This window comes from Erinaceus europaeus, chromosome 1, assembly GCF_950295315.1.
Source record: "Erinaceus europaeus chromosome 1, mEriEur2.1, whole genome shotgun sequence".
Taxonomy (NCBI): domain Eukaryota; kingdom Metazoa; phylum Chordata; class Mammalia; order Eulipotyphla; family Erinaceidae; genus Erinaceus; species Erinaceus europaeus.
In genome coordinates this window covers 6750197-6764337 of record NC_080162.1, presented here as the reverse complement: position 1 = coordinate 6764337, position 14141 = coordinate 6750197, and the positions used below count along the sequence as shown (strand labels likewise).

The 14141-nt window shown below is 38.0% G+C and overlaps 1 protein-coding gene across 2 annotated transcripts in view; it reads left to right on the top strand.

The window, feature by feature from the left end:
- The window catches only part of LOC132538024 (protocadherin-15-like), a 406474-nt gene extending 392575 nt beyond the window's left edge, over window positions 1-13899 (top strand). For both annotated transcript variants that reach the window (XM_060189227.1, XM_060189168.1), the window contains one exon: window positions 13412-13899. In XM_060189227.1, the coding sequence (XP_060045210.1) occupies window positions 13412-13620 (209 nt within the window). In that variant the 3' untranslated portion in view covers window positions 13621-13899. The remainder of the gene's footprint in view (window positions 1-13411) is intronic.
- Window positions 13900-14141: the final 242 nt, after the last annotated feature.

Below are 14141 nucleotides of genomic sequence, written 5' to 3'. Positions count from 1 at the left end.
GGGGAAGCTGAGCTCCAGGACACATTGGTGGGGTCTTCAATCCAGGGAAGCCTAGCCAGCATCCTGGTGGCATCTGGAACCTGGTGATTGAAAAGAGAGTTAACATACGAAGCCAAACAAATTGTTGAGCAATCATGGATGCCAAGCTTGGAATAGTGGAGAGGAAGTGTTGGGGAGGTACTCCATGGAAACGCTAGTGTACTTCTGCTTTCAGGTATATATTTTGTAGTAGTTTATGGATACGTGTGAACATAAGCTCTCTCTCACAGAAACTGGTGTATATCTAGGTTATGGGACTTTGTTAGAAAGTGAACCACCTGAGATGAAATTAGAGTGTACTATAAAAGGAAAGGTCTCACCCGAGTAATGAAGCTGAAGGGTTGTCATTCCACACATGAAGTCTCTGGACACAGTCTGAGGTGAAGCATGTTGAGGTGGCAATCGTTGCGTTGGTTAGGTTGTGATCGGCGGATGCAATATTATTTAGTATGGATTGGGAGAGGCATACGGGAAAGTGGGCCCTATCCAAGGGTTCCAGGACTGGGGGAAGTAGAGGCTCTATAGTGGAGATGTGAGGTTCCTGCTGTCTTAGGGTTCAAAAAGACAATCGATAGTTAATGTTATCATCACATTATTTGGTAATTGGGTTAACTTTGAAAAGTCCTTTTGTTATGGTTTGCTGTACAGTACCCAGTATCTTGTATATAGCTGTGCTATTGGATGCTTCTAATCTACTTGGTCTAGGCTTTTGAGAGAGTCCACATATCAAATACACAGCCTATATATTAAAAAGATTCAGTTTGTGTTTTGAAAAACTTCGAGACATACAATTGATTTTTCCCCTCTCATATTAATTAACTACTGATTTATATGTCTACATTTTGCTAGGAGTGTACATAAACACCATTCCTACCACCAAAAGACTGTGACCCATCCCTCCCACCCACTCCCACATCCCAGTGGCCCAGGAAGCTGCATGTCTACCCCTCACCACAGGGTTTTTACTTTGGTGCCCTACTTACAATTTGATCAGTTCCTGCTTTTAGTTTCCCTTTCAGATCTTCTTACTCAACTTCTGTTGATGAGTGGGATCATCCCATACTCATCTTTATCTTTCTGACTTAGTTCACTTAACATAATTCCTTCTAGCTCTGTCCAAGATGGGTCAGAGAAGGTGGGTTCATTGTTCTTGATAGCTGCATAGTATTCCATTGTGTATATATACCACAGCTTTCTCAGCCACTCATATGTTGTTGGGCACCTGGGTTGCTTCCAGGTTTTAGCTATTATGAATTGTGCTGCTATGAACATAGGAGTACACACCTCTTTTTGGTTGGGTGTTATGGAGTCCTTGGGGTATAACCCCAGGAGAGGAATTACTGGATCATATGGAAGGTCCATGTCTAGCCTTCTGAGAGTTTTCCAGACTGCTCTCCACAGAGGCTGTACCAATTTACATTCCCACCAGCAATGTAAAAGAGTTCCTCTGTCCCCACAACCTCTCCAGCATTTGTTGCTGCTGTCCTTTTTGATGTATGCCATTCTTACAGGAGTGAGGTGGTATCTTAGTGTTGTCTTAATTTGCATTTCTCTGACAATCAGTGACCTAGAGCAGTTTTTCATATGTTTGTTAGCCTTTTGGATCTCCTCTGAGGTGAATGTTTTGTTCATATCCTCTGCCCATTTTTGGATGGGGTCATTTGCTTTTTTGGTGCTAAGTTTGCTGAGCTCTTTATATATTTTGGTGATTAGTTTCTTGTCTGATGTCTGGCATGTGAAGATATTCTCCCATTCTGTGAGGGGTCTCTCTGTTTGTTTAATAGTTTCTTTGGATGTGCAGAAGCTTTTCAATTTGATGTAGTCCCATTGGTTTGTTTCTGCTATAGTCTTCCTTGCAATTGGGTTTGAGTCATCAAAGATGTCCTTGAGGTGTAGGTGGGAAAGTATTTTACCAATGTTTTCCTCTAAGTATTTGATTGTTTCTGGTCTGACATCTAGGTCTTTGATCCATTTGGAGTTGATTTTCGTTTCTGGTGAGATAAAGTGGTTCAATTTCATTCTTCTGCATGTTTCAATCCAGTTTTCCCAGCACCATTTATTGAAGAGAGCCTCATTTCTCCATTTAATCCTTTGGGCCCCCTTATCAAAGATTAGATACCCATAGGTGTTGGGATTTATTTCTGGGCTTTCAATTCTGTTCCACTGGTCTGTGTGCCTATTTTTGTTCCAGTACTATGCTGTTTTGATGATGATGGCTTTATAATATAGTTTAAGGTCTGGGAGTGTGATGCCTCCATTTCTGTTTCTTTTCTTCAAGATGGTTTCGGCAATTCTAGGTGTTTTCAGGTTCCAGATAAATGATTGTAGTGTTTGTTCTAGTCTCTTAAAGAAGCTTGGTGGAACTTTGATGGGTATTGCATTAAATTTGTATATGGCTCTGGGGATAATATTCATTTTGATGATATTTATTCTTCCAATCCATGAGCATGGCAAATCTTTCCATTTCTGGGTATCAGTTTCTATTTCCTTGAGTAGTGACTCATAGTTTTCAGCATACAAGTCTTTCACTTCTTTGGTCAACTTTATTCCTAGGTATTTGATTGATTTTGCTGAAACAGTAAATGGGAGTGATTTCTGGATGTCTTCTTCTTCAGATGTAGTGTTTGCATAAAGAAATGCCACTGATTTTTGTACATTGATTTTGTACCCTGATACCTTGCTATATTGCCTAATAACTTCCAGTAATTTTCTACTGGATTCTTTAGGTCTTTCTATGTATACTATCATATCATCTGCAAATAGTGAGAGCTTGACTTCTTCCCTTCCAATCTGTATTCCTTTGATTTCTTTCTCTTGCCTGATTGCTATGGCAAGAACTTCCAATACTATGTTGAAGAGTAACGGTGACAGTGGACAGCCCTGTCTAGTCCCCGATCTGAGGGGGAATGCTTTCAGCTTCTGTCCATTGATTATGATGTTGGCTGTAGGTTTGCTATATATAGACTCCACTATCTTGAGGAATTTTACATCTGTTCCCATTTTTTGTAGAGTTTTGAGCATGAATGGGTGTTGGATCTTGTCACAGGCTTTCTCTGCATCTATTGAGATAATCATGTGGTTTTTGGCTTTGTTTTTATTGATGTGGTGAATGATATTGATTGCCTTATGGATGTTGAACCAGCCTTGCATTCCTGGGATGAATCGCACTTGGTCGTGATGAACAATCTTTTTGATATGTTGCTGTATCCGGTTGGCCAAGATCTTGTTTAATATTTTGGCATCTATGTTCATCAGAGATATTGGTCTGTAGTTTTCTTTTTTTGTTCTGTCCCTATCAGCTTTTGGTATCAGGGTGATGTTGGCTTCATAGAAGGTGGAAGGGAATATTCCTGTTTCTTCAATCTTATGGAATAGCTTAAGAAGTATGGGTATTAACTGTTTCCTGAAAGTTTCATAGAATTCATTTGTGAAGCCATCTGGTCCAGGACTTTTGTTGTTGGGGAGATTCTTAATAACGGTTTCAATTTCTTTGTCTGTGATTGGTGCATTTAGATTTTGTAGTTCTTCTTGGTTTACTTTTGGAAGGGCATATGTTTCTAGGAATTGTTCCATTTCTTCCAGATTCTCTAGCTTGGTGGCATATAGTTCTTTATAGAAGTTTTGCAGGATTTCTGTGGTGTCAGTTGTGATATATCCTCCATCGTTTACAATTCTATTAATTTGAGTCTTCTCTCTTTTTTGTTTGGTGAGTCTGGCTAGGGGTTTGTCAATTTTGTTTAATCTTTCAAAGAACCAACATTTGGCTTCAGTGATCTTTTGTATGGTTCTTTTATTTTCTATGTCGTTTATTTCTGCTCTAACTTTAGTGATTTCTGTCCTTCTGGTTGTTTTAGGGTTCCTTTGTTCCTCTTCCTCTAAGTCCTTGAGGTGTACAGTAAGGTCGTTCATTTGAGCTTCTTCTTGGTGTTTAATATGTGATTGTATGGGTATAAGTTTCCCTCTCAGTACTGCTTTAGCTGTGTCCCAAATATTTTCATAGGTTGTGTCTTCATTTTCATTAGTTTCCAGGATCATTTGAGTTTCCTGCTTGAGTGAGTCTCTGACCCAGTGGTTCTTAAGGAGCATGTTGTTTAGATTCCAAATTCTGTGTCTTTTAATGATTTTCTGTTTGTTGTTCAATGTTAGTTTTACTCCACTGTGGTCTGAGAAGATACTTGGGATGATTTCAATGCTCTTGAATTTATTGATGCTGTCTTTGTGGCCTAACATGTGGTCTATCCATAAGTATGTGTTATGTGGATTTGAAAAGGTGTATTCCAGGTTTTTGGGGTGGAGGAGTCTGAAAATGTCCAAGAGGTCTAGTCTGTCGATCTCTTCATTCAATTCTCTTGTATCTTTATTGGTTCTCTGCTTTGTTGATCTGTCTAAGTGTGAGAGTGGGGTATTGAAGTCTCCCACTATTATTGGATTACTATTGATGTATTTTTGAAATTCTTTCAGTAGGTGCTTAATGTATTTAGATGGTCCCTCGTTGGGTGCATAGATGTTAATAATTGTTATGTCTTCTTGGCTGATTGATCCTCTAATCATTATGTAATGTCCTTGCCTATCTTTTATTACTTTATTTAATTTAAAATCTATCGTGTCTGAGATGAGAATGGCTGTTCCTACCCTTTTTTGTGGTCTGTTAGCCTGTATGATAGTTTTCCATCCTTTCACTTTAAGTCTGTGTTTATCTTGTTGTGACAGATGGGATTCTTGCAAGCAGCATATGGTTGGGTTATGTTTTCTGATCCATCCCCCCACCCTGTGCCTTTTGATGGGTGAGTTTAAGCCATTGACGTTTATTGATATTATGGATTTAATATATTGTAGTGCCATTGTTCAAAAAAATTTTTTTTGTTTTCTCTGATACATTTCCAGTATTATAGTCATGTTCTTGTTTATATGAGGTCTTTTAGAACCTCTTTCAGGGCTGGCTTGGTGATGGTTGCCTCCTTTAACTGTTGTTTATCTAAGAAGGTTTTGATCCCTCCATCTAGTTTGAATGAAAGTCTAACAGGATATATTATCCTTGGTTGAAACCCGTTTTCATTCAGGGCTCGGTAGATATCTTCCCATTCTCTTCTGGCTTTTAGAGTTTGAGTGGAAAAGTCTGCAGATAATCTTATGGGTTTTCCCTTGTATGTGACTTTTTGTTTCTCTCTTGCAGCCTTTAGGATCCTTTCTTTATTCTTATTTCTTCTCATTGACTGTGATGTATCTTGGTGTCTTCAGGTCTGGGTTGATTCTGTTTGGTATTCTCTGGGCCTCTTGAATCTTGATGTCCTTTCTGTTATTCAGGTCTGGGAAGTTTTCTTCTATTATTTCCTCTAGAATGTTTGCTTCCCCTTCCTCTCTTTCTTCCTCTGGCAGGCCAATTATGCGAATGTTGCTTCTTTTGATATCATACCATATGTCTCTGTTGTTGTTTTCAGTGTCTCTCAATCTCTTTTTAAGCTCTTTCACCTCTTTCTTTGTTTTCTCTAACTCATCCTGTGTCTGACTAATTCTGTTTTCTGCTTTTGTTAGTCTGCTTTCCCTTGTCTCAGCTTCTTTCTTCATTACAGCTATTTCAGCTTTCAGTTCTCTAATTGCCTCAAGATAATCAGTATTTTCCTTGGGTGTCTCAACTGTTGTTTCCCTAATACTGCCATTCCTTTCCTCCAATTTTGTTTTCATTTCGTTTCCAGGAGATGTGGTCGGAGCTCAGCCGCTAGCAGCTTCTCAGTCCGCCATCTTCCGGGAAACCCCTACAATGTTATTTAGAGTGAATAATCTCTCCTCACCATTTATTTTTGCCACAGGATTATCACTGGGGCTCAGTGCCTACACAATGAATCCACCACCCGTTTTTCTTTCATTTGATAGAACCAAGAATAATTGAGAGGATAGGAGAGACAGAAAGGGAGAGAGAGAGAGACAACCTGCAACACTGCTTTATTGACTTTATTGCTTAGGAAACTCCTCTGCCTCATGGGTTAACTAGTACTTGGTATTGTGTGTGGTCTACAGGGCAGGCCACCTCCCAGCCCCATTCTTCCTATCTTACCTGTCTCAAGAATAATTATTTTGGTTTCAATTTTTCTTACTTCAGTTCATTTCATATGGGAGAGAGCGAAAGAGAGAGAGAGAGATTTTCATATGTGAGAATAATTCAGAGCACTGCACTAGTGCCTGCATACTGGCACTTGAACTGTAAGCCTTGGACATGAAATCCTGCACTCAACTAGTCAGTCTATTTCCTTGACTGTGTTAGGATGTTTAGAGACCATATCCATATTTTCATACTATTTGCTGTACCTACCTGTTGATCACAAACCAGTTTTATTTTTTTTTTTTAAATAAACAGCAGACTATGACACAAACATTCTTTTTTCTTTTCTTTCTTCTTGTTACTTTTCTTCTCTTTTCATTCATTTTGACAAAGAGAAATTGAGAGAGGAAAGGGAGATAGGGAGAGAGGAAAATAAAAAAAACACCTGCAGACCTGCTCACCGCTTGTGAAGCGTACTTACTGCAGTAGGGGTTCAAACCTGTGTCCTGAGTGTATTCTTCCGCATAGAGTCTGTGCGCATCACTGGGTGCGCCACCATCTGTCCCGCCCCCATAAAAATTTTGCGGGAGTCAGGCGGTAGCACAGCCTGTTAAGCACAGGTGGTGCAAAGTGCAAGGACCAGCCTAAGGATCCCGGTTTGAGCCCCAGCTCCCCACCTGCAGGGGAGTCACTTCACAGGCAGAGAAGCAGGTCTGCAGGTGTCTGTCTTTCTCTTCCCCTCTCTGTCTTCCCCTTGTCTCTCCATTTCTCTCTGTCCTATCAAACAATGATGACATCAATATCAACAATAATAACTACAATAATAAAATAACAAGGGTAAAAAAGGGAATAAATCAATAAATATTAAAAAATTCATTTTGCTATAGTCATAAATTATTTATCTGTTGATATGAAATCAATGATAGCCTTAACACATATTTATTTATCTTTCTTTCTCTAATATTAATCAAGTACTGGATTTCAGCTGTTATTACATTTGTGCTACCTAACTTAGTCATCAGAACAACTTGTCTTTAAAGTTATTTTATGCAAGATGGGTTAGTAAGGGAATGCGATAGAATTATAAGATGCTGTATTAATTCATAAATTATTTTCCTGTATGATTGTGTTTTGTAAGAATCTGGAAGCTTCTTTATAAGGAAAAACAAAAGCTTTGCTAATGTAAGAAGACCTTAGCAGAGAATATTAAATGCCTTCCTACAGTACTTATATTTGGTACAGATCTGTTTACAGATAAAATCTGTAAAGAGTTGTGAATGTAAAATATGTTAACCTCTGGAGCTGTTGTACTCATTAAGGTTCTAAATATTTATCTTTATTAAAACAAGAGATTAATGGAGAAGACAAAATTCTGGATTCAGTTTTTTTTTTATTTTTTGTCTTAAAATTTCAAGACATTATATGTTTATTTTCTCTTCTCATATTGATTAAATTTATAGTGACATGTAGGACTAGATGTTAACAGGAGTGTATATTAACACCATGCCCACCACCAAAAGTCTGTCTCACTATACCCACCCCCAATAGTGAAGCTGAAAATCTACCCTCACCTTCCCTCAGAGTCTTTTACTTTGGTTCAGTACTCCAAACTCAGTCAAATTCTGCTTTCCATTTCCGTTTCTGTTCTTTCACAACTTCTGTTTATGAGTGGGACCATCCCATGCTCATAGTGGTATATATACACAGTGGAATACTACTTAACTCTTAATAATAATGAACCCCCCCCCCTCTGACCCATCTTGGATGGAGCTAGGAGGAATTATGTTAAGTGAGATAAGTCAGAACAAATTAAGTTTTTTTTTTTTAATTTCATATCAAATATTTTTGAGAGAGAAATGAACCCAACATTTATCTTTCAAATAAGAGAAATACAAACCCCAGTATCTTTGAGAGACTCATTGACTATTCTATTGGCAATATCATCAGTAGTAGTGTCAGTAAACATTTAATATTTAGTATTTATTGGGACTGATTTAGGTTATGTTATTTTTACTCAAAATGTCATTTTTGGGTGTATGTACATGTAGTGTCATAGTAGAAAAGAATCCTGCAAGACATTCTCTGCAGAGTTAATTCATGCAAAGGGAATCATTGATTATTGTGTCTATTTTATATGCGTTACTAAAACAAGAATTGATTACTTTGCTATCAAGCAAACAAGAAATCTCTTTTATCTCAAGGTATACTAGTTATTACTAATAATCATTCATATCTCTGGTAACAGGTGGGGATTCTAATCTGTCTTCTTGAGTAAGAAATATGGATGGATTTTAAACATTCATGGTTGATATTAAGGAAAATTATACTATAGAAAGAGGAAACTTGAAAGAGGCCCAGTGGAGGCAAACTTGGTTGAGCTCACACATTACCATCTTCAAATGCCTGGGTTCAAGCCCCTGGTCCCCACCTGTAGGGGGAAAGCTTTGTGAGTAGTTAAGCAGGGCTGCTGGTCTTTCTCTCTCTCCCTATCTTCAAACCCCCTCTTGATTTCTGGCTGATTCTAGTCAATAAATAAAGTAATAACGTTTTTTAATTTATTTTATTTATTTATTCCCTTTTGTTGCCCTTGTTGTTTTATTGTTGTAGTTATTATTGTTGTTGTCGTTGTTGGATAGGACAGAGAGAAATGGAGAGAGGAGGGGAAGACAGAGAGGAGGAGAGAAAGATAGACACCTGCAAACCTGCTTCACCACCTGTGAAGCGACTCCCCTGCAGGTGGGGAGCCGGGGTTTGAACCGGGATCCTTATGCCGGTCCTTGTGCTTTGCGCCACCTGCGCTTAACCCACTGTGCTACAGCCCGACTCCCAGTAATAACTTTTTTTTAAGTTAAAGTAAAGAAAAAGAGAACTTGCAAAAAAAAAAATAGTGGAAGAGAATTGAAACACACTATTTTAATTTGTACTGTCCTCTCTCTGCTTGTTATCTGCTTACAGCATTGTCCCATACCAACTGCCATGATCTGAAAGCTTTAAGACCTTGAGAAGATAGTCACAATAGCTTTATAGAAACAGACACTCCCGGGACGGGCGGTAGTGCAGCCTGTTAAGCGCAGGTGGCACAAAGTGCAAGGACTGGTGTAAGAATCCCGGTTAGAGCCCCCTCCTCCCCACTTGTAGGGGAGTCACTTCACAAGCAGTAAAGCAGGTCTTCAGGTGTCTTTCTCTCCCGCTCCCTGTCTTCCCCTCCTCTCTCAATTTCTCTCTGTCCTATCCAACAACAATGACAAGACATCAATGACAACAACAATAATAATAACCACAACAACACTAAAACAAGGGCAACAAAAAGGAAAAGAAATCCATGAGCAGTGCACCAAGCCCCAGCAATAGCCCTGGAGGCAAAAAGAAAAGAAATAGACACTCCCTCTCAAAAAATTCTCTGTCCTGTCAAATAAAATAGAAAAAAATGGCCACTAGGAGCAGAGGATTCATAGTCCCAGCACCAAGTCTCAGTGATAACCCTGGAGACAAAAAAAAAATTGACTATGATAAAATAAATCTCATCTACTGTATTCTTACCTTTAGGTTCCTGATTATTAAACAATTTTTTCTGCTTTATATCTTAAAACTTTTGAGCCACCAAGTCGCAGATGCTACCCTGACACCAAACTGACTTTCTTGGATAGATGACCAGTGTGTCCTGGAACCTCACCTCCCTAGAGGCCCACCCCACTAGGGAAAGAAAGAGACAGGCTGGGAGTGTGGATCGATCTGCCAACACCCATGTCCAGCGGGGAAGCAATTACAGAAGTCAGACCTCCCAATATCTGCACCCCATAAACATACTGAGTCCATACCCCCAGATGGATAAAAAATAGGAAAGCTTCCAGTGGAAGGGATAGAATACAGAACTCTGGTGATGGTAACTGTATGAAATTGCACCCTTCTTATCCAATGGACTTTTTGATAATTATTAAACCAATAAAAAACTAAATAAAATATTTATTTTAAAAAAGGGGGTGGGTGGTAGTGCAGTGGGTTAAGCACACATGGCATGAAGATCAAGGACCAGCATAAGGATTCACAGGCGGTGAAGCAGGTCTGCAGGTGTCTGTCTTTCTCTCCCCCTCCCTATCTTCCCCTCCCCTCTCAATTTCTCTCTGCCCTATCCAACAACAACAACGGCAATAACAGTAATATCAAGGGCAATACAAGTGGTCTCTAGGAGTAGTGGATTCATAGTGCAGGCACTAAGCCCAATGATAACCCTGAAGGCAAAATACATAACAGTAATAAATAGATAAAAATTTTAAAAAGTAGAAATAGACACAAACATTTCTGACACAGCACTAAATTCAGTTTTCTTGTTACCTGTTCTTCTGTGAGAATTTGGCAGGCTGAATTTTTCTGCATAATATGAATGGACATCCAAGTTCTTAATTATAGTTCAGTATTGTTCCTTCCACTGTATCTCGCTTAGATTTACTTTATTCTCATTTTCCTCCAAACATTTGGTCAAAAGTAGCATAGCACATGAAAATCTTGAGACATTCTGGTAATGTTGATATATTATTCTGGGGGAATAAACAAGCAAGAAAGCTCTTTTTTGACACATAAACTTTAGAAAACCTCCTTGTTGTGTATGTGCATTAAAAACATAGAGGTTAGGTGAGAACAATAAAAATGAGTTTCCATGAAAAATATCATCAAAAGGTGAAAGGGGGTGACACACTGGGTTAAGTGCACATAGTACTAAGCATAATGACCCACACAAGGACCCCGGCTCCCCACCTGCAGGGGCGGTCGCTTCATAAAAGGTAAAGCAGGTCTGAAGTGTCTGTCATTCTCTGTTCCTCTCTCTCAAGCTCCTCTGTCAGTTTCTCTCCATCCTAGCCGATAAAATTAGGAAAAAATGGCCTTCCAGGAGCTGTGGATTCAAAAAGCCAGCACCAAGCTAGAGCAATACCCCTGGAGGAAAAAAAATAAATAGATAAATAAATAAATTAAATAACTACTCAAATAATAGTTCAGATAGAATGTTTTATCAGTAATTAAAATGTCTTAATGACAAAGCAAGTAAACTATCCACATGAGCTTTCTTGATTGACTAGACCAACTTTTTTTTTTTTTCCCCTAGGGTTATATATGGGGCTTGGTGCCTGCACTATGAATCCATAGCTCCTGGTGGCCACTTTTTTTCCCATTTTGTTGCCCTTGTTATTGTCTTTGTTGTTATTATTGTTGCCATTGATGTTTTTGTTGTTGTTGGATACGACAGAGAGAAATCGAGAGAGGAGGAGAGACAGAGAGTGGGAGAGAAAGATAGACACCTGCAAACCTGCTTCACTGCTTGTGAAGTGACACCCCCCCCCCCCCGCAGGTGGGGAGCTGGGGACTTGAACTGGGATCCTAAACTGGGATCCTTACACAGATCCTTGCACTTTGTGCCATGTGGGCTCAACCCACTGAGTTACCGCCTGACACCCACTAGACCAACTTTTTATGAAGTCATTTAGTATTACGTCAAGTGTGAATGTTCCTACCAGTTGACTTACATAATATATTTCTTTTTTTTTTTAGATAACATGTTCCTGCTTGATTTCTTAATTGCACTTTGCAATACAAAATAAATCATGTTTCAGAGGCTAGATCTGTGAATTGTCTGTCTCTAGGTTATCTATTTGCCATTTTTATTTTTAAAAAGGAAGTTTGAGTTTCACACATTGCTCTTTATGTATCCACTTAATTTGAGAAAATTGAAAAAGAAGTCTTTAGTTATGTATGGTATGTGAGAGTTTGTATTTAAATATTATTTAGATTTATTACAAGAATAATGATTTCTGGGGGGGGAATACAGGATGAAAAGGATGACAGAGGAACTAGTGGGGGTTTTATTGTTATATGAAAACTGGGAAATGCTATGTGTGTACAAACTACTGTATTTACTATAGAATGTCAAACATTAATCCTAAATTTAAAAAATAAATAAAAATAAAAATAATGGTTTCAATATTCCTAGGCACACAAAATTCCTTAATATTATAGGTGTATATTATTACTACTAATTCACACAGATTTTTCTTAGTGTCCTCCTTTTACATGTAAATTACTCAGTCATATAACATTTAAGTCATGTCGATGTTATGTATACACAGAAAATAATTGGAATTCTCATTCTTCATACTATATTTGTACTTATGTACTATCTATATTTTTGTAGTCTATCCTGAGGCAATATGTTCTACAGTGTCTATTCTAATGTTTCAAGGAGATTTATTTGCATAACAGTACCTTTTCTGCATAACTTAAATAAGATGGGTCAGATGAAAATGATTGTTGTACATTAAGAGTGTATTGTTGCTTAAGGAAAGGATCATTGCTTGAGGTGGGAGATACTTTTTCTTGGAGATTTTATTTATTTATTTATTAATGAGAAAGATATGAGGAGAGTGAGAAGGAACCAGACATCACTCTGGTTTTGATGCCTGGGATTGAACTCAGGACGTCATGCTTGAGAGTTCAATGCTTTATCCACTGCTCCACATCCCGGACCACGGGAGATTAATGGTTTTAAGTTCAATTAGTGATATTTACTTATGATTTATAAAATACATGGATTATTTAATGGAGTAGGAATGTCTCAAGCTACATACTCTCCACTTCAACTTTTATTCAGCAAATGCATAAGACTGAACAGCCTGAATTAAACAAAGAAGGCAGGCACCAAAATAATACATCTGGCTAGTTTGTTGTTCTAGTCAAGTAAGTACCCTAGCCATGTCTCACAGAATGGTTTTTATTGTATGTCTCTGCAGTAGTTTTGACTTTTACATTAAGATTTAATTTTTATGTATCTGTTCTAAGATAAAGAAAAAGAAACAGTTTTCACCATGGAAGAGCTGCTGCTACTTCTTTATCTCTTTGATATTTCTTCTTCTCGTTTTCAGGATATCTTTTTTTTTCATATCATAAATCATACTGAGTGAATTGAAGTATCAGCCTTTGTTGTTATAGGCATTTTCTTTTGTTCAGGATAAAATTCAGTGTTAACTCCTGTGAGAAGTGCAGATAAGGGGGGCAAACAGGCTTACGTTTTTTTAAGGGAAGCAAAAAATATAGGACAAAATTCACTGTGTTTGAATATCTGTCTTCAGTATTTATTTAAAAAAATAACTGTCATTTACAAATAGCATAATAATGACATCTTTGCCCTTTTGAAAGAAGATATTCTTTATGTCATAGCAGACTTAAAGCTGAATATTTTATGCTTTGAAACAGATTACAATTTAGTTTGTGGGTATGAGTTTTGTTAAATAATACACGCATGTAGAATGCACTCTCAAAGAATTGCGTTTTTTTTTTTTTTGAATGCAGGTACAATTCTGGTGGATAACATGCTGATCAAAGGAAGTGCTGGAGGACCAGACCCCACCATAGAACTTTCTCTAAAGGACAATGTGGATTACTGGGTGTTGTTGGATCCTATTAAACAGATGCTTTTTCTGAACAGCACGGGGAGAGTTCTGGATAGAGATGTTGGTATTTTTTTTTATTACCCCTATTTGAGACTTTATTGTAACTGAATCTAAGTACTTCTTTTGATCTATCATATCATATATAATCTGAATTTATTGTGTATGTACAGTAATTATTTTTTCAACCTTTGTTTTAATAAGAAGTAGAGCTACATAGAGAGACCAGAGCAAGGCTCAGCTCGGTTTATGGTGGTGCTAGGCTTAACCTGGGATGTCAGAGCCTACGGCCTAATTATCATGCTAGTTTCCCAGCATTAATTATTTTTAAAAATCTTGAAATACAAATAAGAAAAGATAGGACCATCTGTTTCTGATAAAACTAAAATATTTTTGATCAGGCATACTGGACATTGTCAGATTTCTGAAAGAATAGAATACTCATTACAAAAAATAAGGAACCGTGGGGCTAGGTGGTAGTGCATCTGGTTAAGTGCACATGTTACAGTACCTAAGGACCTGGGTTCAAGCTCCTGGTCCCCACCTGCAGGGGAAAAGCCTCACAAGTGGAGAAGTAGGACTGCAGGTGTCTCCTCTCCCTCTCCCATCTCAATTTCTCTCTGTATTTATCC